General features: G+C 44.0%; 7 protein-coding genes across 9 annotated transcripts in view; 5 read left to right on the forward strand and 2 right to left on the reverse strand.

Annotated features, from left to right (window-relative positions):
- Positions 1-17689, reverse strand: part of LOC119026695 — a 1024654-nt gene extending 1006965 nt beyond the window's left edge. Inside the window, exons 1-3 of one of the 2 annotated variants that reach the window (XM_037111201.1) lie at positions 17355-17689; positions 16549-16671; positions 14999-15000 (exon numbers count right to left, since the gene is read on the reverse strand). In XM_037111201.1, coding sequence (XP_036967096.1) covers positions 14999-15000; positions 16549-16671; positions 17355-17362 — 133 coding nt within the window. In that variant the 5' untranslated portion in view covers positions 17363-17689. The remainder of the gene's footprint in view (positions 1-14998; positions 15001-16548; positions 16672-17354) is intronic. The other variant, XM_037111185.1, reaches the window with a different exon arrangement.
- LOC119026970 (histone H1-like) lies at positions 1915-3125 on the forward strand. Its single transcript, XM_037111704.1, has one exon. It carries the CDS (start codon positions 2466-2468, stop codon positions 3069-3071), a length of 606 nt encoding a protein of 201 aa, XP_036967599.1. The 5' UTR covers positions 1915-2465; the 3' UTR covers positions 3072-3125.
- Positions 4325-4782, reverse strand: LOC119027270 (histone H2A). The gene has a single exon (XM_037112296.1). It carries the CDS (start codon positions 4754-4756, stop codon positions 4373-4375), a length of 384 nt encoding a protein of 127 aa, XP_036968191.1. The 5' UTR covers positions 4757-4782; the 3' UTR covers positions 4325-4372.
- LOC119027161 (histone H3) lies at positions 5092-6903 on the forward strand. 2 transcript variants are annotated; one of them, XM_037112107.1, is made up of 2 exons: positions 5092-5463; positions 6535-6903. In XM_037112107.1, exons 1-2 carry the CDS (start codon positions 5126-5128, stop codon positions 6851-6853), a joined length of 657 nt encoding a protein of 218 aa, XP_036968002.1. In that variant the 5' UTR covers positions 5092-5125; the 3' UTR covers positions 6854-6903. The 2 variants fall into 2 exon arrangements, with proteins under 2 accessions (XP_036968002.1, XP_036967994.1); XM_037112099.1 differs by lacking the exon at positions 6535-6903 and adding an exon at positions 5627-5751 and having other exon boundaries at positions 5092-5544.
- On the forward strand, positions 12147-12582 carry LOC119027291 (histone H2B 3-like). Its single transcript, XM_037112369.1, has one exon. The coding sequence runs from the start codon at positions 12165-12167 to the stop codon at positions 12531-12533; it is 369 nt and encodes a 122-aa protein (XP_036968264.1). The 5' UTR covers positions 12147-12164; the 3' UTR covers positions 12534-12582.
- On the forward strand, positions 13465-14307 carry LOC119027304 (histone H4). The gene has a single exon (XM_037112392.1). It carries the CDS (start codon positions 13549-13551, stop codon positions 13858-13860), a length of 312 nt encoding a protein of 103 aa, XP_036968287.1. The 5' UTR covers positions 13465-13548; the 3' UTR covers positions 13861-14307.
- Positions 17690-21174: 3485 nt separating the features above from the next.
- The window catches only part of LOC119027259 (histone H2A), a 517-nt gene continuing 46 nt past the window's right edge, over positions 21175-21645 (forward strand). Inside the window, exon 1 of the mRNA XM_037112274.1 lies at positions 21175-21645. This exon is cut by the window's right edge and continues 46 nt beyond it. Within this exon, the coding sequence (XP_036968169.1) occupies positions 21260-21643 (384 nt within the window). The 5' untranslated portion in view covers positions 21175-21259 and the 3' untranslated portion in view covers positions 21644-21645.

Here is a 21645-nt window from a genome sequence, read left to right on the forward strand (position 1 = left end):
TACTCAATCTACAAATGCCTCAACATTGTGCTGAATACAGAGCTTGAGTAAATGTGCTTGGTTAAAATCCAACGTGGTTTTTTTTTGTTTTTTTTTTAAATACAAAATTCTCGCTTTGTATTGTAGTTTTCTTGTTTCTTAAAATAACCTTTTTTATTGTTTATTTTCATTAACGATTATTTACTTTAAATAATATGCCACACAGATTTTATTTGAGTTTAGACAAGCTGTTCGCTTCTGTGGAGTAGAAATATAATAATTTTACATTTAAAAAGATAACGCTACAAAGAGGGAGAGCTGAAACTAAATTAAGTGTTCAAGTCACAGCAGGTATCCCATCAACTATAAATATGTGCTAACTCTAAAAACTGAACATCTCGTGCCCTGTATGGTGACCCAGTGTGCAAGAAAAAAATGACCTGACCTCTATTGTTGAGAAAACATAATGCGGTGCCATAGTAGATTTGTATAAGTCTGTTATCAATGTAAGCCTATCAGTGAAGGTAAAATACACAGAAAACACACCGCAGGCTCTCAAGAACTCAAATCTGACATTTTGGATATTCTGGTGACAAAACATGGCAACCATGGAATCCTTCACCTCCACTCTGTACACATCTGTCTTACAGTCACATCTCACCTCTGTGACCTCATATTATATCCACTAACACCAAGGCCACATATATTTAGTCATATAGTCTGCCATTGAATAAATAATGATATGTGTGAGTAGTCCTTATATTACAGCGGGTGGCTGACTGTATTTTATTGAAGCTCTCCTCCTTTAATGTGCTTTAAGTCACCACAGGATGGCAGCATTGCACTGATCCCGTGTATCACCTGTGTCACACTGTGGGAGGGAAAAAAAGGCTTAAGGGGTCTGAAAATTGTCTGGAGGCACCACCAGGCTGCTTATTAAGAGGGTTTGTACTGTGTAATTGGTGAAAGAAAATTAACTGCATGTGACAAATGTGAAGGAAAAGGGCCTGCAATAAAATAGAATAAAAATTAAATAAATTAAAATGCTATTTTCACTGATTTAATGCACTACCTTTGACTGCAGGCTATTATTGCATGGGACCTTGAGATGACAAATAAGCAGGCACAACATGTTGACTACTGGTGTCAGACTACAGGAGTCAACTAAAAATAGTCATCATCTGCCTTCATGACTGCACACCACAGCTTTTTGTCACCTTTAAACAAGTACAGGTGAACTCTTGTGTATATACAGTTGCTCCTGCTGGAGTAGTAGCGTAGAGAAAGCCTATAAAAAGTAATGTAGGAAAAGATATTAAGAAATACATTTAAGAACAAAATACTGTAATGTTTTGGGGAAAGCCTATAGATAAAGCAAGCAAGGGAACGTCCACAAAACGTCACATCCGGTTCGTGTCCAGGGGGAAAACAAACCACTTTCCACAATGCCCAGGAGCTGCTGTGTGCCCTTTTGCACAATAAATAAATACCTGAAACTGACACCGGAATATCCCTTTAACAGTAGCTTGTTCCTCTAGCCCTCCTCATGGCAGCCCAGATATACTCCGATGGACACATCTGAGTGGTTCAGTTGAGCTGTGTGATACTACGAGCAAAGTTTCATGTGTCAAACCTTCTTGGTGTTTTAAAAATAGCGATTTTGACGATAATCTTAAAAATGGCTATTTACGCTTTTACGCTAAGGTTTGTCTTATATACATTCACAAAAAAAGCCTAGGTTGCATTTTCGCAAGAGTTTCACTTTAATGCTGCCAGGGATCGTTTTTGACCAAAGTCCAGGAATCTGAATCCACATTTCCATCAACAGAAGAATACCTGTTGTGTGACACAATATTTTTTAAATATTCTAATATTCATCGATAATAAGTCTATGAAAGGAGTCCAGCTGCAGAAATCTCCACAGCCGGACCGATTAGCTGACGGGAAGCCTCGGCCATCATCGGTGTGTTTGCTGCTGCCAGAATAACTCGAATTTATAACAAAATGATCACCGACAGATGGTTGTTTTTACTTCGTGTCCCTGAAGAAACACTTGGAGCAGCTGGAAAACTACTTCTGACGGAGCTCTGATGTATTTTAAAACACTTTAGGAGAGAAATGAGAGGGAAAAGTAGCGGAGTAGCGCTGCTCACCGCGGTGAAAGCGGGAGGTTTGGAGGCTCCTCCAACAAAAAGCAGAGAGCAGCAGAGCTCTACATGACTTCAATATGAAGAGAAACAAGTCCGCTATCGGCTCCTTCACTGTCAGCCTTCAACTCTGGTCCCACATTTAGTCTGGAGTCTTTTGTCGATGAAGAGAAAACACAAGTGGCCCGGCATTCACACTGTTCACAGGAGCCGCGGCCCGGGTTGACTCTCCACGGTTCTCATGGTGTGTTTAAGGACCGCCTCCTGTTCTGGATTCTCCATTCGTCCAGTCACACTCTCGTCTCGCTGTCGTGAGTAGCATCAGATTTTGAATACACAATGGCAGAAGTAGCTCCAGCTCCCGCCGCCGCCGCTCCGGCTAAAGCCGCCAAGAAGAAGGCGAGCAAGCCCAAGAAGGTCGGCCCCAGCGTCAGAGACCTGATCGTCAAGGCTGTGTCCGCATCCAAGGAGAGAAGCGGAGTGTCTCTGGCCGCTCTCAAGAAGGCTCTGACTGCCGGAGGCTACGATGTGGATAAGAACAAGGCTCGCGTCAAGACCGCCGTCAAGGCTCTGGTGCTCAAGGGGACTCTGGTCCAGACCAAGGGGACCGGAGCATCCGGCTCCTTCAAGATCAGCAAGAAGGTGGCCGAGCCCAAAGCCAAGAAGCCGGCCAAGAAGGCTCCTGCTAAAGCCAAGAAGCCCGCAGCCAAGAAACCCGCAGCGGCCAAGAAGCCCAAAGCTGCGGCCAAGAAGCCAGCAGCCGCCAAGAAGTCCCCCAAGAAGCCCAAGAAACCCGCAGCCGCCAAGAAACCCGCCAAGAGCCCCAAGAAGGCCGCCAAGAGCCCCAAGAAGGTGGCCAAGAAGGCTCCTGCAGCCAAGAAGGCTCCCGCAAAGAAGACTGCCAAGCCCAAAGCCAAGAAGGCAGCAGCACCCAAGAAGAAGTGAGCCCTCACCAACACCTGACACCTCCTCAACAAAGGCTCTTTTCAGAGCCACCCACACCATCCTCAAAGAGCTCAGTCCTCTTCATTATTCACCCAAATCTCATCACTAACTAATCTCTTACATTTTAATGCCACTGACACTCAACATCACACTCTATGTTCACCTGCTGGACGGTGGGAGAACTCCTCTTCACTTCTCAAACTGCTTTTATCACACTGCAGGTTTCAACGCACCACTTAACTGATACTGATTATTTTCTTAACAAAGTGTCACGTCACAGACAACACAACAAACTCAGCTTCCTTTGGAACTAAAATCTCTCTTCAGTCTGAGAACCACATTCAGGTTTCATGTTATTCTGCACGTGACTCAACTAGCATCTGGTCTCAAGTGACGCACGCGCGGGAACAGGAAGAGATGAAGGCCTTCACTTAATAATATCTCATTACATCTGTTCAGTTGCACCTGATGATCTGAATGATAAATACTGTGCAGTTCATTTATAAACATTATTTGGATGAGTTGCAGCCTTTAACCTTCACAATTACCTGATACAATGTTTTATCAACCATGTTATTGTTTCTTAACAGTAAAATTACTGAACTGTATTTTCAATTCACATTTTTTGTTCTATTGATTCTTTTTCCTTTTTAAATCTTGCAGTATGGCAGGTGAATGCATGTATATATTTATAAATTTGGTGCTATTATTACTATTGTGTTTTTTATTGTGTGTTATGGCTTTTTTTGTTTCTATGTGATTTGTTACATTCTAACGAATGTAACAATGTTACATTGTTGCAACATTGACGTTTCTATTGATCAATAAAGAAATCTATTTTAAAGTTATTTTAAGTAGCCTATGTTAAATAAGTTTGAACAAGTTAAAATCGTGTTCTTGATGTATGTGTGGGGGTAGAGATGAATTAAGTGACTTAAAAAAGTTATAGTAAAATTAAAGGCGAAGGAATCAGCTTAGTAAAGCCCGCCCGACCCAAAGGTGAATAGATCGGACCAAAAAAATAAAATAGCAATAGTGATACAGAGGTGAGTATTGGTATCGGAAATTTGCAGTATCAACCACCCCTACTAAAAAGTAGTTACATGAAACATATGTAAACATGCGTAAATTCATCAATTTAGCAAAATGTCTCATGTATTTAACAAAATAAAGTGATTTTGTAGAGTATAAACTCATGTGGGTTGTATAGTGAGACAGACATGAGGATCATTGCTGTTTATGAGAAGTGAGTGGGGGGCTCTTAAAAGAGCCTTTGTGTTGGTGGTCTCTGACAGAGCGGTTTACTTCTTGGCGGCCTTCTCGGTCTTCTTGGGCAGCAGGACAGCCTGGATGTTGGGCAGCACGCCGCCCTGAGCGATGGTGACTCCACCCAGGAGCTTGTTGAGCTCCTCGTCGTTGCGGACAGCCAGCTGCAGGTGACGGGGGATGATACGGGTCTTCTTGTTGTCACGGGCAGCGTTTCCAGCCAACTCCAGGATCTCAGCGGTCAGGTACTCCAGCACAGCCGCCAGGTAGACGGGGGCGCCGGCACCCACACGCTGAGCATAGTTCCCTTTGCGGAGCAGCCTGTGGACACGACCGACGGGGAACTGGAGCCCGGCACGGGAGGAGCGGGTCTTTGCCTTCGCTCTGGCTTTGCCGCCGGTTTTGCCTCTTCCGCTCATAGTTCACGTCTTTCTAAAGTCTCGACTCAGAAAATGTGCTGCCGCTCGTCACAAGCCTCCTTTTTATGTCCGCGGAGCGTGTGCGGGTCTCCACCAGACCAACCAGAGAAGAGGCTTTCAGCAGAGGGGCCCCTGGACGAATGAAGGCGGACTTTTTGAACGGATTCCTCGCCAATAAGCAGCGGAGAGTCAGGCGGGGGTCGACTCCTCCAGGCGGAGCTGAGCTCCGAGAGGAGCCGCTAACCAATCAGGAGCCGGAGCTCTGAAGCCGCGTCACCGTTTCGCAGCCGCTCCCGCAGCTTAAGAGCAGCCAGTCTCCTCTCTGGTCTCCACTTTTCTCCCGACTGTTGCGAGGAAGAAGAAGAAACAATGGCAAGAACCAAGCAGACCGCTCGTAAATCCACGGGAGGCAAAGCTCCCAGGAAGCAGCTGGCCACCAAGGCTGCCCGTAAGAGCGCCCCGGCCACCGGCGGAGTGAAGAAGCCTCACCGTTACAGGCCCGGTACCGTGGCTCTCCGAGAGATCCGTCGCTACCAGAAATCCACCGAGCTGCTCATCCGCAAGCTGCCCTTCCAGCGCCTGGTTCGAGAAATTGCTCAGGACTTCAAGACCGACCTGCGCTTCCAGAGCTCCGCTGTCATGGCTCTGCAGGAGTCCAGCGAGGCTTACCTGGTCGGCCTCTTCGAGGACACCAACCTGTGCGCCATCCACGCCAAGAGGGTCACCATCATGCCCAAAGACATCCAGCTGGCCCGCCGCATCCGCGGAGAGCGCGCATAACCTGTGTGCTGCTCCACCGACCACCACGGCTCTTTTCAGAGCCCCTCACTCCTCTACACAGAGCTGCTTCCTTTATTGTTCATGCCAAATCTTTCTCTAAATTTAAAACTGCTTTCACTACTGTTCCTATGAATGATATTCTCACGCGTAATTTTATAAAGTCCACTGCTCTGTTACATCTTGGTAACAGCCTTTTGCAATGTTCCCAATTAACTCATTTCGCACTCATTTTCTCACCATCAGTAATAGAAATGTGCACCATCAGACTGCAAAGCAGTCAATTCATAATTTTAACACAAGGTGAAAAGTTGAGAACAAAATGCAAATAATGAACCAGTCTCTCTGAGCAGCAGACACTGATCTTCTCTTGGTAATCACTGCTGATCAAAGACTTTAGTACACTATCAATTTAACAGCAAGGCTCCTCTCTTAAAGAGGCAGCGACTGCAGATATGTTTCTCTTTATACACACAGAAACCAGTGATAGAGAATAAAACGATTCAGATGCAACAAACACTGCAGAGAGAGGTAATTTATCATTCTTTAAATCTAATGACTGAAAGAAGATATTGTTTTTGTCAGTGTGACTTGTAGATAAAGGGCCTCTCAGACAGGATGCAGCTTCCTGGCTCCTGTTCGAGCTCAGCAGCAGCTTCATCACCCTGGACAGAGACAGCAGGTAGCAGCTCTGCTGGTGTCAGTTCAGCACCTGAGACAGCGACGGATGCACAAGACTCCCTGGAGAAGAGGACAGGAAGCTCCACCTGCACTCACCTGAGAGAGCTGAGACACAGCTGCAGCCAATCACACAGCGAGGCACGCGCGTTCATGCTGTTGCTCAGTAGGTGGCGCTCGTGCACTAAATCATCGACCTTCATGACAGACCACAGAAGAAGAAGAAGCAGCGACCCTGCCTCTGCTTTCAACTACGTCCTCAGTTAACAAATAAATGTCAGGGACGCGGCGGTTGGATTTTATTCAGTTACATTTCTTTGACCTGTGACAATGAGCGGAAGAGGCAAGGGAGGAAAAGGACTCGGTAAAGGAGGCGCCAAGCGTCACCGCAAAGTCCTCCGTGATAACATCCAGGGAATCACCAAGCCCGCTATCCGCCGTCTGGCTCGCCGCGGTGGAGTCAAGCGTATCTCCGGGCTCATCTACGAGGAGACCCGCGGAGTCTTGAAGGTTTTCCTGGAGAACGTCATCCGTGACGCCGTCACCTACACCGAGCACGCCAAGAGGAAGACCGTCACCGCCATGGATGTGGTGTATGCTCTCAAGAGGCAGGGCCGCACTCTGTACGGCTTCGGAGGCTAAACTGCCGCGTCCTCAATTCTAAACAACCAAAGGTCCTTTTAAGGGCCGCACACTTCATTCGTTTTTAAGAGCTGATTTCCAAATTGTTGTAGGAGATGAAAACGGATATATACACTTGTTTTGAAACCCAAACGGCGTTGAAAGAAACAAAGCGTAGTCATTCAGTGGCTTAAATTTCTTGATTCTATATTTTATAAAATGGTTGACTAGAATATGTAGGGTTTTTTTTTTTTTTTTTTTGTAGTTAAACTTGGTGAAGTTAGTTCCACATAGGCAAATTTCACTCAAATTTTAATAATTTACCCTCAAGACTGTGAATTCTTGAGTCATTGTTTATCTCCAAATAAAATGGGTGACTAGGGTCAAATATGTAACGATGGCACAATGAAACTTCCCCAGCTGATCACCTACACATAATTTCATCCCTTTAACTTCAACTTTTATTTTAGAGACTAAAGTACAGTTTTGACTTTAACTTGGGTTACAGTGTTTGGTTGCAATATCTCAGATCCAATCTCCCACCCTGTAGTGATGGCAAAATGAAGCCTCAGGAACCAATGAAGGCTTCAGTCCAATTGTATCAAAATATCATTCAACGCGCGAAGCTTCAGACTCTTTGGCGATATCTGCTGGTGAAAGTTAAGCACTGTCATGAATTCACATCCGCATCGATTAGCTACTGTTTACCATCTTTGGATGTTCAGTATGAATTAAATCACTGAATAAATAAGGGTACATTGGACACTGCATCAATTGAAACAAGAAAATTTCTTCTTCACAAAATCATAAAAATAATAGTAAAGTTGGTGTTCTGCGTGTGAACATTTCTTGTGTTTGTTCATTGGGGAGGTAGAATCTGAGATGAATGAAGGGTGGGTATGAACATTTGCACACATTTCTATGATAATAATGAGTGTCTTCTCACAAAATGTGTGAAATAGGTAGTGCTATATATTTTAACAGTCTGCCACTGCCAGTGCAGAAATTATAGAAATGATAATGACTTCAGTGTAGTGAGAAGTGCTTTGACAGGACAATGCATATTCTGGCAGAGTGATGGTGCTTGTGGACAGGTCAGGGGGCTTTATTGTGGTTGGTGACTGTGTTTGATTTTTTACGTTAAAATTAACGTTTATTCAGGAACAGTATTTGTTCCACTGTGCCTGGACTGAGTCTGTTCTTCTTGCTGAACACTTCGCTGGCCTTGGAAAACACTCTCACATGGCACAGAGGAAGCAATGGTAATGGTTAATCAGTACTAGTCACAGTTAAATTAAAAGTATCATTATATGTAATACTTGTTGCTTTGTATCACTCACATGAACTTGTTGGCGTGCCTTGTATTTACATCAATGGACACCATGTTTTAAAGTTTTAAATAGTATGATTTATTAAAATACAAGCAACCTGGCCTGTATATTCCAGTTACCAATTTTGCGATGTCTATCTTAGGAAGTAGAGAATAGTTAGGACTACAAATCCTTACCGCTGAAGTTCAGCTTGTCCAGAAGTTGTTTTAACAGAGTGTTGTGTGAGTGACGTAGCTCCTTCATGAATAGGGCAGTGCGTCAGGTGTGAGTGGGTGAGCGAGAGTGAGGGAGCGTGTGTACGTGCAGACAGGGAATGAATGAGTGAGAAACGGCAGTAACGACAGGAATAAAATGTACAATTTATGCTGCAGTTAGCCGTGAATAAACATGACGCCACCTCAAAAGACAGCAAAGCTCCCTGGCATTATTTACCGACCAACGACATACGTGAAAGTGGTTCACCCCGAAGGTAATAATAAACTTCGGCCCTGCAGGAAACATCTCCCCTGCGCTTTTCGACCACGGTCCGGGAGCCGAACAGGAATGGTCTAACAAGAGTTTTTAATCCATTATTGTGTGTATATGCTTACGGTTGCCAAATGCAGCAGTCTGGGTTGGAGCAGAGACAGTGGATTTATAGAGTATTTTCCTCTTCCTGCTGAGGTAGCCTACCCATAGACCAGTGCAATGACCAAAGATGGTATATTTACGACAGGATAATCCACTCTGTAACACATGTGGTCGGTATTTGCAAAGTTATCGACTGTAAAAGTCTCAGAAACAACTCAAGAATTGTCCAGTTTAAGATTCTTACATAAAACTGTTTCTCCATAACAGATATTTAGTTTAGTTGTTAGACAAATATCCACAGTCACTGAGCTTTGCACAACATCAAACTATCTGAAATAGTGAAACAACTTCAAGTTGAATGCTCGGAAATTGTGTGATGTAACATCAGAAAAATGTTTCTATTGTTTTGCTTTACATCCATTTTAACTTTGAGGTCACACAGCTTTAATTATTATGAAGATCTTGTAAACGAAAAAGCCACATAGACTTATTGGATCACTACCCCTGTGAAGGACTTTATCATCAAACTCTTGGTCCAAAGACCATCATTGTGTCGACATAAAGGTGTTTTAGGCAGACAGGAGGACACGACCATCCTCAGGATGCTTGTATGCATGGACACTTGTATGAAGTCTATTTAACACAGTGAATTCTCAGTATCATCATCTGGGCTCATGTTTTATTTGTCTGTTTCAATACTGGACCACTTTAGACAGTCAAAGCTCACAGGACATCCTGAGACATCACAGTGATGCTTCTCGTGTTTTCGCCAACACGTAAAAGGAAGCAGAATATTGCAGACAAACAGTTCCTCACTGAACAGTATGACAGGAGGTTAATGTCTTATATTCCTCAAAACATTACAATATATTGATCCATTTGTTTGAATTTCTTTTCAGCTATATGTTGATGTTTACAACCAGCATGGAGACTGAAAACAAAGTGCAGGGTTATTGTTTTGTCTTCTGTTCCAGTCGTGTATCAACAAGGTGAAAACACAGGCATGATGGTACGCTGTCCCTCCAGCATTCACTGACTGAACACAGCAATATCCTGCTACTATTAACTATTCAATTCCACTATTCAACATCTTGGCTTCTAATTTGTAAACAGACAAACTCGATTACAGGAAATCAGGATTCGGTTTAGGAAATTGTCGTCCTCAGCAGCCTGTTCCTCTGCCCACGCTTTCAGTTCCTGGCTGCTCTCGTTGTAGAGAAACGAACAGTGACCATTAGTACTCTGCCGATATGTAGTGACACAAATGAAGGAAACACTCGAAGACTTATTATGGGAAGGTGATTGCAAGATGCTAAGAAGTAAATTTGAGAGGAACAAGAAGTGATTATAATTTTGACTCTAATCTATTTTTACATCCATGAAGACTCCTGTCCAATCACAGCAGCTGAGAGGCGACACTGAGGTGTTGGTTCAGAAAGTTAAAGATCAGATGCAGAAGTTCTCATATCAACCATCACACCAGAGTTCTCATAGTCCACCTCTTTAGGGACGGCAGAGCCTTCAGCTTTCTTGTATTTCTTTTTCTTCCAAACAAAATACACGGCGATCCCGACTAATCTAAGAATCACCACAGCTGTTCGCAGAACAAGTATGAGCAGGAACTGATCTGTTCAGATAAAGAGACACAAAAATCAGGAGTGGATTTTGACTTAAGCACCATGGGTCATCTCTGCTGGAGGAAGCAACAGTTTGATTAGTGAGTGGAGGGTTTAATGTCAGTGTGAGTCCAGCTGTACTGAGGACTGTCCCCTCCCTCAGAGGAGCAGGACACCCTCATCTCTCCCTTGGACAAAAACTCAGAGACCTGCAGGACAGAGGACACAGGAGCTGAGGGAAACACACTCACATCACTCTAGAAATGATCACGATCTTGCTCATTCTGTCAATACAGATATATACAGAATAAATGTGTAAATTAGCAATAAAATTAGTCATGTATGTTGGTCAATGTTGATTAATTCCTTGATAGGCAAAAAAAAGTTATTTACCTCGAATGTTCAACTTTAGAGTTACAGGTTTAAGTTTGTATCCTTTCAAATCAAAGCTTTTCAGAATATATATATACACCATCAGTCCTGCTCAGGTTATTGATCCTAAATATTCCATCACTGAGAGTAAATGAGAATCTGGTTTGCATAAAAAATTAGAAAAATCCATGGCCGTTCTCAGCTTCCGTAATAAAGTAGTAATTTTTCAATAATACATTGTTTTTAAGTCTCTTTCAGTCACTTTAAACTGAGTAAAATATGCTCATAAAATTACAGTTTGGTCTTTTTGATGCCAAATCCACATTTTTAGAATAGACAGACTAAAAAATCAATATGGTGTTGCACATTGTGACTCCCGACAATGGCGAACAGGCCAAGTATTTGTGGCTGCGCCTGTCCTGAGGGTTCACAGGGGGATCTTACCCTTCATCAGCAAACCAGTCCTCCATCCTGTTTTTTGAATGTATTTTTCTTTTTTATAGCACTGAAAATTACATTTTAAAATGTAGCTTTGAATCTCATGTTAAACCAGGTCCCATGTCCCTGTACATTGTACAAAAGCCACAACTATCCTGCACACTGCCTGCTCACGGTGGCTTTGAGGTCAAGTATTCATGGCTTTGCCTGTCGAGGGTTCACAGGTGGATCTTACCAGTCAACAGTTACCCAGTCCTCTTGAACCTTCATCATGTATGATATAACTCTTTTCAGATATCAACAGTGAGACTGTGAAGCACATGCGAATAAGACAACAAAACTTGATACTGATCAATGTGGGTCATTGTGCATTATTTGTAATATATGGAGGTGATACAAACAAGGGATCATATGTAAATACATTGATATCAACAATGGTGAAGAGCAGTGTGTGAGGTCCATTAATACAGAAAGGATAAATGTGGGGGACTTAACAGTGCCACCCTTAGTTTTGATAATAGAGACTGATTGCCCATTGTTATCTAAGTATATATGTATTTATTCAATACTGACTTATATGCTATTCTATAAAAATAAGGCTCAGTCAATTATTGTAGTCAAAGGGATTATAGCTAGAGGGTATAAATCAGCACTCCAGGGAGACCCCTGAAACTGAGATTATCCCACATGTTTTATTTCATTTATTATTTCGTGAAGTATTTTATAGTCTGTGATCTTAATAGTTAGATGTCTAAATGATCTAAATAAAAGTCATCGCCTTTGTTGAAATAAAGCACCATTAAAACGCGTTCCACTCTTAAGACATCTGCTCAGACCCCCCCTCTGGCTCAGGATGGTGATTTGTTCTACGCATGCTCAGTCTGGAGCACAATCCAGCCAATCCTGTGTGAGAGACGGCACAGTGCAATTTGCAGCAGGCGTATATAAAAACCACGTTCGTAACACTTTAGTTATCTGTGAGTTGATCTCAGCGAAGTAGTAATCATGCCTGATCCAGTGAAAGCACCCAAGAAGGGCTCAAAGAAAGCCGTGTCTAAGGCCACCAAGACCGGCAAGAAGAGGAGAAAGACCAGGAAGGAGAGCTACGCCATCTACGTGTACAAGGTGCTCAAGCAGGTGCACCCCGACACCGGCATTTCCTCAAAGGCCATGGGCATCATGAACTCCTTCGTCAGCGACATCTTCGAGCGCATCGCCGGTGAGGCCTCCCGTCTGGCTCACTACAACAAGCGCTCCACCATCACCTCCAGGGAGATCCAGACCGCCGTCCGCCTGCTGCTGCCCGGTGAGCTGGCCAAGCACGCCGTGTCTGAGGGCACCAAGGCCGTCACCAAGTACACCAGCTCCAAGTAAACTGATCCTGATATCTACAACAACCCAAAGGCTCTTCTAAGAGCCACCATCTCTTCTATTAAGACATATTCCGCATGTCAAATTACTGGAGTATGAATGATAAGGTTTTTAGAATTGCGTTGTATGCATTATTTAACTTTTTTTTTTTTTTTTTTTTTTAAACAAGTAATTCATGTGTGTAACAACCCAGTCTTTTACTTCTGGCTCTTCTCACCTTTACATGCCTAACATGTAACTCACAAGTCTGCCAGTGACAAGAAAATTAAAATTCAAGTTTAACAACGTGAATCACCCTCAACAATAATCAAAGTCTATCTAGCCTACATCCGCCCCCTGTTTGAATACTCTGTCCCCGCCTGGATCACCCTCACTGACAACCAGATACAACGCCTCCAAGTCATACAAAACAAAGCACTAAAACTGGCTCACCGTCTCCCAAATTATATCAGTAACCACTACATCCACAGAATAACCGGCATCCAGACCATCAGACAGAGACACCAAGCATTAGCCCTGAGATACCTAAGCACAGCAATAACCAACCCTGCCCTTCAGAAAACCATCCAAGAAGCCAAACAAACTGTCAACACCCCCCTGTCATTCATCCTCCAGCTGAAGCCCCCGTCCCCATCCCCTGACCCCCTGACCCCCCTCTTCCATGGCCAAGTAACTTAACACAAAACATACAACACAAACCATCTAATACACACACATGAATATATGAATATGAATGATCACTTATGAAACACAACACACACACACAAAACACATAAACACGAGTCTGCACTAAGTACACATGAGCACTTTTTTTGTTTGTTTTTTTTTCTCTCCTGCCTTGGTTCACTTACGTCCTCCTTCCTCCAGAGTCCAGCCCCTCCCACCTCTTGCCGCTCACCAAGCTCCACCCACAACAATGGGTAGAAAAGGGCAGACGCCCTGAGCTACTCCACCAGGCTCAAGAGCTCTCGACTCGACCAGCAGCAGACTTAAACCAGTCATCTAGAAAGGTGACAAAATGAGCGGAAGAGGCAAGGGAGGAAAAGGACTCGGTAAAGGAGGCGCCAAGCGTCACCGTAAAGTCCTCCGTGATAACATCCAGGGAATCACCAAGCCCGCTATCCGCCGTCTGGCTCGCCGCGGTGGAGTCAAGCGTATCTCCGGTCTCATCTACGAGGAGACCCGCGGAGTCTTGAAGGTTTTCCTGGAGAACGTCATCCGTGACGCCGTCACCTACACCGAGCACGCCAAGAGGAAGACCGTCACCGCCATGGATGTGGTGTATGCTCTCAAGAGGCAGGGCCGCACTCTGTACGGCTTCGGAGGCTAAACTGCTGCGTCCTCAAATTTAAACAACCAAAGGTCCTTTTAAGGGCTGCACACACTTCTTTTGAAGAGTTGGTTTTTCTGACCGCTATTTTAACGCCTCAAGCAGTCAATGCTTTAATGTCGGGCATAAGTCCATGGCCGGGCCACTAGTGAGCAAATCAATCTTTAGAGTGATTACTGCTTGGAATAATGTCTAGATTTGATATACATCACATGACGTTCTAGATTTGTGTTGTGGAATCCGCAGTAATGCACATGCTGGTTCAGTTTGATCATTTGAAGTTTTACACATTAGTTGTGCTTTATTACCACAAAATCCCCGTCTGGTACTATTAAATGACTGGGGAGACCAGTGCTGTAAATGGCTTCCTAGCCTGATTTGTAGACGTTTGTATTCTTAGATACAATGTGATACAAGAATTGCTGTGGAGGAAAAAAAACAACGTGCTGTCAGTGATGACCTACTGCTGTATTACCAGTTCCATATTATCAACACTGTAGTTATAGTAGTAACAGGCACATTTCTGATAGTATAGTGTCGCCAAAATGTTTTGTCACACACACTAGTGATGGGAACGGCAGTTCTTTTTTTACTGAACTGAATCTCTAGTATCTGTTCATTAAAATGATTTGTTCAAAAGATTCGTTCACCGAATCGTTCAGTGCTCTCCATCGCTACTTTCAGCACAGTACATGAACGAGAATCACATCCTCAGCCTCAGTTCTCTGACGCTGAATCACTGTCACTGAATCAGCGTGAACGTGAATCACGTCTCCAACGGCAGCTGCTGAGAATCACGTTCGCGAACATGAGTGACTTTTACTGTGCAGTAAAATCACTGTTTTAGCAGTACAGCTACTGAATGTGAATAATCTCCTCTGTCCTGGGTGAGTGACACAGTGCCATTTTCAACACAGTACCTGAACGAGAATCACGTCCTCAGCGTCAGTTCTCTGTGTGCAGTAGGTTCGCGTATCGCGAACGAGAATCACATCCTGACAGTTCTCTGAGTGAGTCGCGGCAGTTCCACTCCCAGCTGGCATGATCGCGGCTGAGCTCAGCTGAACTGAGAAAGGAACGAATCAGTCCAAGAAAAGATTTATTCGTTCAAAAGACACGTCCTTGACCGACACAACACTACTTATTACCAATTTTAGCAACCGACTATTATAATTAGAGTACAACATAATTCATACCTGGTGCATCAGGTTGCAAAAAGATAATCACGTAATGTAACTCTAGATTTCCTGTATAGCTGCAGCCCTTAAAGGCTGTGGCTAGTGGGTTTATCCCTCGCACGCATACGCAGCACTGAAAAAACTTCCTACTGTGTGGCCTCACCTTCGGTCTCATCCTGTGTATAAATTGTGGTGAGACCGTCACCCGGCAATCAGCTCCCATAAACCGCTTTTTCTAAAACCATTCAAGGAGCCAGTGAGGTCCAGAGCTTAAAGGGCTGCGGCTATACTGGTAGAATCTAGAGTTACAGTAAAACTATCGTTCTATAGAGTTCTATAGAGTATAGGCCTCATGCCTCACTGGGTCCGTCCAGCACCACAAGCATGAACACACCCACTCCAATAAACGAATCCATAACGCTCCACGCCCAGCCACTGCCTCATGCGTAAAGACGCAACACAAAGCCCCATGTGTGCCTGAGTGGCACAGCATAGTAGAATATGTAACATTCTCCATGATGGGATCAAGGCTGGGGTCAATAAAGCCTCCTGCTGTGAGGAAGCGGAGACGAGGGTTACGCACTGTAACAGTCCAGCAAGGAAGAGAGTGGGAGAAACAGGCAGCTCTCCATGTGCCGACAAGCAGGAGGGAGAGCGCACAACAAAATCATCTCACATCAATCACTCTGACAAAACACTCAGTACAAAGTCATAGAGAAACGGGAGACATCACGTAGATAAAAACGGATCAAAGAACAGGAGGAAGTCCAAGAATCTGCAGTGCAAATGTCTTCCACCGTCATTCCTCCACGCAAAGCTTCGCGTTAGTCTGGTCAAATCAGCCGCAAGTTGTTTTCGAGTGCGCGAATCTACCAATATTAACAGTAATGTGGGTCAGACTGCAGTGTCACAATCAGACCCATTAAACATACTGTACTTTTACAGTGATTATGCCCAGTAATAAATTGAGGGTATCATGAAGGTATGCATCCGGATTTCAAAGAAAAGAGACGATGTGAGGAAAATAAAAGCTTCCATAAGTAGTCCAAGATTAATATACTGCTGAACTTCCTACATTATATACATGAATAATATTAAGTACTTTTACTGTGTACTTTTTGAGTGTCAAAATCCTTAACAGAGTAAAGAATAAGGATATTTCGCCCAACTTTGATGTGGAATAAAAAGCTTATTTTCCATAAGTAGTCCAAGATTAATATACTCAGGGGTGGAAAGAATAACAATAAAATCTACTCAAGTAAAAGTACTGTAACCTTGATGAAATTGTACTTAAGTAAAAGTAATGGTACTGGTGTAAAAATCTAGTACCTCATTTAAAAAGTACCCAGACTAAAAGTTACTTAGTTACCTTCTGGGGGTAAAATCCTTCTCCATGCAATAAAACAAGTACAAAAACATACACAAAGCTCAAACTCACTTTTTTATTAACAAAAACACATAGCTCACAGATAGATCTAGATTACAGTTCCTCCTTAATTACTCAATGAACTTTAGTTTGAACAGGAGCTGGTTTTCAGGACTCTGCTTGCTTGGGTTTTTCTTCTGGTTAAAGGGTTCGTTTCCATGTTGCCACGGAGTCAGTGTAGACTTTAATCTTTGATGGATGTTTCCTCTGTGAGCAAAAAACAAACAAACATCATCATATACATAATCAATACCATGTTTTCATTAAATATAGGTAGTTAAAATAATGTTAAAATATTTTTTATATTAATAGATTAACTCATATTTTTCAAAGTGTCATGTAGAAAGAGTAGACTATGTCATAGATGGGTCACTGGCAGACTTTAAGTGTGGTCCCAGATCACCTGGTTTTATCCTGCATATAAAACTACCGAATGAAAAACATTCACCAATATATCAATCAATTAATCAATCTTTATCTATATAGCGCCAAATCACAAAAACAGTCATCTCAAGGCACTTTACACATAGAGCAGGTCTAGACTTTACTCTTTAAAGAGACCCAATATTAGAACAATACCAGAAGATTTATTAGCCAAAACTTAATAACTTTTTGGTGCATTTTTCAATATGTTAATACACTCATCAGCAATTTTCAATGCATATCATAGCAATATTAGCATAATTTTGTGAAGTTAAGGAACGAGTCAAATTTGATTGTTTAAAATGAGGCTTGCTAGCTTACCACCAAGTTAGCTAACATTAAGTAGCACTATAAAGCTGACTGCTAACACTGAAGTTAGCATACCATGATTGAGTAAAGTTATTAATTGCATGGATCCATGATAAGTTGCATGTAACCTTATTTAGCTTCACACGAGGTTGTCTTACCTGTACATGCTTGCGCAGGTCGGAAGCAGAGTGTTTGTAGGTGGATAGCTGCGTCTCTTTCAGCATACAGCGTTTACACTGCCTGATGAAATTGTCATTCGCGGACTTGAACTCAAAGAAGTCCTTTAAGTATGGCCATGGATTGGCTTCACGTTCTCCGTTCATGTCTCTGTGTTCCAAATTCGACCCCTCTCCGTCGATACACTTGTCTCTACCCACACACTCGTCCCCATCCGCCTCCATCATCTTTTAGCTAGCTCCTCTGTGGCAGTAACATCTCGACGTTTCTGACCTTCTGGCGCTGCAGTTGTCCAGAGCCAATCAGATGGACAGTTACTGCCACGCAGACGCAGTGCGAGTTCACCTTTTATTTTTTTTCTTTCTTTGTTTTTTACTCTGTAACAGAAGCTATTTGAAATGTAACGAAGTAAATTACTTCCAACAATATGTACTTACAAAGTACATATTGTAACTAGAGTAAATATAACTTGTTACTTTCCACCCCTGCATATACTGCTGAACAAAGTACTTCCTAGACTATCTGTATAACTAGTATGAAGTACTTTTCAAGTAATCCTCTGTCAAAATCATTACCAGAGAAAAGAATAAGGATATTTCACCCAACTTTGACGTGGAATAAAAAGCTTATTTTCCATAAGTAGTCCAAGATTCATATACTGCTGAACTAAGTCCTTTAATGTCCTGCAGACAGGGATTTTTATTTTTTTTTGTCACAGCAGCAACATTATATTACAAAAACAGAAACATTACAATAGCAAAAATAAGCAATACAATTAGAAAGGGAAGATATAGACATATATACATATTTACATGATGTAGTGCAAAATTGACAGTAGTTTTTGTTTTGTTAGAATCGTAAAATCTAGAGTTACAATACTATCGTTAACACTAAACCGAAAAGAGTTATTTCACACATGATAAAGGTTCAAGTAAGAGGGACTAATAAACTGATAAGATCCACCTGTGAAGGACAGGCACAGTCACAAATCCTTGGCCTGTTCGCCATTGTTGGGTGTCACAATGTGCAACACTATAGCTCATGTTCTTGGAAGATTGGACCTGATATATTGCAACCAAACACTATTACCCAAGTTTAAGTTGAAACTGTACTTTAGTCTCTAAAGAAAGAGTTGCAGTTTGTGGTAAAATTCTTTATGTAGGTGAACAGCTGGTGGAGTTTCATAGCACCATAGTTCAGTAATTGACCCTGTACACCCATTTCAGGTGAAGAGATCAATAGTTATTCAGAAGTATGTAGGAGCTTAACTCAGATTCTACTATTCTCTATTCTAGTGAACTATATCTGACCATTTATTGATAAAGGTATAGAAATTGAAAGACTATTTGATGTACAAAGAGACATCTAGACTTTGTTCAGCCCCATTTAGGTTGGAAAAGCTTGTTTCAATTTCCTCCTACATACAATTGGAAATCAGCTCTTTAAATGAAAAAAGTGTGCGGCCCTTAAAAGGACCTTTGGATGTTTGGATTTAAGGACGCAGCAGTTTAGCCTCCGAAGCCGTACAGAGTGCGGCCCTGCCTCTTCAGAGCATACACCACATCCATGGCGGTGACGGTCTTCCTCTTGGCGTGCTCGGTGTAGGTGACGGCGTCACGGATGACGTTCTCCAGGAAAACCTTCAAGACTCCGCGGGTCTCTTCGTAGATGAGACCGGAGATACGCTTGACTCCACCGCGGCGAGCCAGACGGCGGATAGCGGGCTTGGTGATTCCCTGGATGTTATCACGGAGGACTTTACGGTGACGCTTGGCGCCTCCTTTACCTAGTCCTTTTCCTCCCTTGCCTCTTCCGCTCATTGTCACAGGTCAAAGAAATGTAACTGAATAACTTGAAACCGCCGCGTCCCTGACATTTATTTGTTAACTGAGGACGTAGTTGAAAGCAGAGGCAGGGTCTCTTCTTCTTCGGTGGTCTCTCATGAAGGTCGATGATTTGGTGCACGAGCGCCATCTACTGAACAACAGCATGAACGACTGTGTGTTAGTGTACGTGTGAACGCGCGTGCCTCGCTGTGTGATGGAGCGTGGAGCTTCCTGTCCTCTTCTCCTGGGAGTCTTGTGCGTCCGTCGCTGTCTCAGGTGCTAAACTGACACCAGCAGAGCTGCTACCTGCTGTCTCTGTCCAGGGTGATGAAGCTGCTGCTGCTGCTGCTGCTGCTGAGCTCCGATGAGCAGCCAGGAAGCTGCATCCTGTCTGAGAGGCCCTTTATCTACAAGTCACACGGACAACAACAATATCTTCTTTCAGTCATTAGATTTAAAGAATGATAAATTACCTCTCTGTTATTACCTGTTCATTCCATAACACTGATGTCCAGTCAGTGAACATCAGCGTGACTCTCGGATACTACCAGCTCATTATCTTGTGTGTACAGTCCTCAACATTCATTCCACTCCTTAAATCGAGACTGTGTGTCACTTTGTCACAACACTTATAGTAAATATACATGATATTTACATATATATCAATTTGAGATGGGAATAGTGCTCATAGCAGCTCAGCTCAGTCTTTGTTCTACGGAACACTGATGTCCAACTTCCTGCCTGTGACCGTAAACTACACACACTCGTCCTCATCCCTCTTTGTCTTCATGCAGTGTTTGTTTGTTGCATCTGAATCGTTTTATTCTCTATCACTGGTTTCTGTGTGCATAAAGAGAAACATATCTGCAGTCGCTGCCTCTTTAAGAGAGGAGCCTTGCTGTTAAATTGATAGTGTACTAAAGTCTTTGATCAGCAGTGATTACCAAGAGAAGATCAGTGTCTGCTGCTCAGAGAGACTGGTTCATTATTTGCATTTTGTCCTCAACTTTTCACCTTGTGTTAAAATGAATTGACTTTTGCAGTCTGATATGAGCGTGAAATGAGTTAATTGGGAACATTACAAAAGGCTGTTACCAAGATGTAACAGAGCAGTGGACTTTATAAAATGACACGTGAGAATATCATTCACAGGAACAGCAGTGAAAACAGTTTTAAATTTAGAGAAAGATTTGGCATGAACAATAAAGGAAGCAGCTCTGTGTAGAGGAGTGAGGGGCTCTGAAAAGAGCCGTGGCGGTCGGTGGAGCAGCAGACAGGTTAAGCGCGCTCTCCGCGGATGCGGCGGGCCAGCTGGATGTCTTTGGGCATGATGGTGACCCTCTTGGCGTGGATGGCGCACAGGTTGGTGTCCTCGAAGAGGCCGACCAGGTAAGCCTCGCTGGACTCCTGCAGAGCCATGACAGCGGAGCTCTGGAAGCGCAGGTCGGTCTTGAAGTCCTGAGCAATTTCTCGGACCAGGCGCTGGAAGGGCAGCTTGCGGATGAGCAGCTCGGTGGATTTCTGGTAGCGACGGATCTCTCGGAGAGCAACGGTACCGGGCCTGTAACGGTGAGGCTTCTTCACTCCGCCGGTGGCCGGGGCGCTCTTACGGGCAGCCTTGGTGGCCAGCTGCTTCCTGGGAGCTTTGCCTCCCGTGGATTTACGAGCGGTCTGCTTGGTTCTTGCCATTGTTTCTTCGTCTTCCTCTCAACAGTCGGGAGAAAAGTGGAGACCAGAGAGGAGACTGGCTGCTCTTAAGCTGCGGGAGCGGCTGCGAAACGGTGACGCGGCTTCAGAGCTCCGGCTCCTGATTGGTTAGCGGCTCCTCTCGGAGCTCAGCTCCGCCTGGAGGAGTCGACCCCCGCCTGACTCTCCGCTGCTTATTGGCGAGGAATCCGTTCAAAAAGTCCGCCTTCATTCGTCCAGGGGCCCGTCTGCTGAAAGCCTCTTCTCTGGTTGGTCTGGTGGAGACCCGCACACGCTCCGCGGACATAAAAAGGAGGCGTGTGACGAGCGGCGGCACATTTTCTGAGTCGAGACTTTAGAAAGAAAAGTGAACCATGAGCGGAAGAGGCAAAACCGGCGGCAAAGCCAGAGCGAAGGCAAAGACCCGCTCCTCCCGTGCCGGGCTCCAGTTCCCCGTCGGTCGTGTCCACAGGCTGCTCCGCAAAGGGAACTATGCTCAGCGTGTGGGTGCCGGCGCCCCCGTCTACCTGGCGGCTGTGCTGGAGTACCTGACCGCTGAGATCCTGGAGTTGGCTGGAAACGCTGCCCGTGACAACAAGAAGACCCGTATCATCCCCCGTCACCTGCAGCTGGCTGTCCGCAACGACGAGGAGCTCAACAAGCTCCTGGGTGGAGTCACCATCGCTCAGGGCGGCGTGCTGCCCAACATCCAGGCTGTCCTGCTGCCCAAGAAGACCGAGAAGGCCGCCAAGAAGTAAAC

Source organism: Acanthopagrus latus, chromosome 1, assembly GCF_904848185.1.
Source record: "Acanthopagrus latus isolate v.2019 chromosome 1, fAcaLat1.1, whole genome shotgun sequence".
NCBI classification, from domain to species: Eukaryota; Metazoa; Chordata; class Actinopteri; order Spariformes; family Sparidae; genus Acanthopagrus; species Acanthopagrus latus.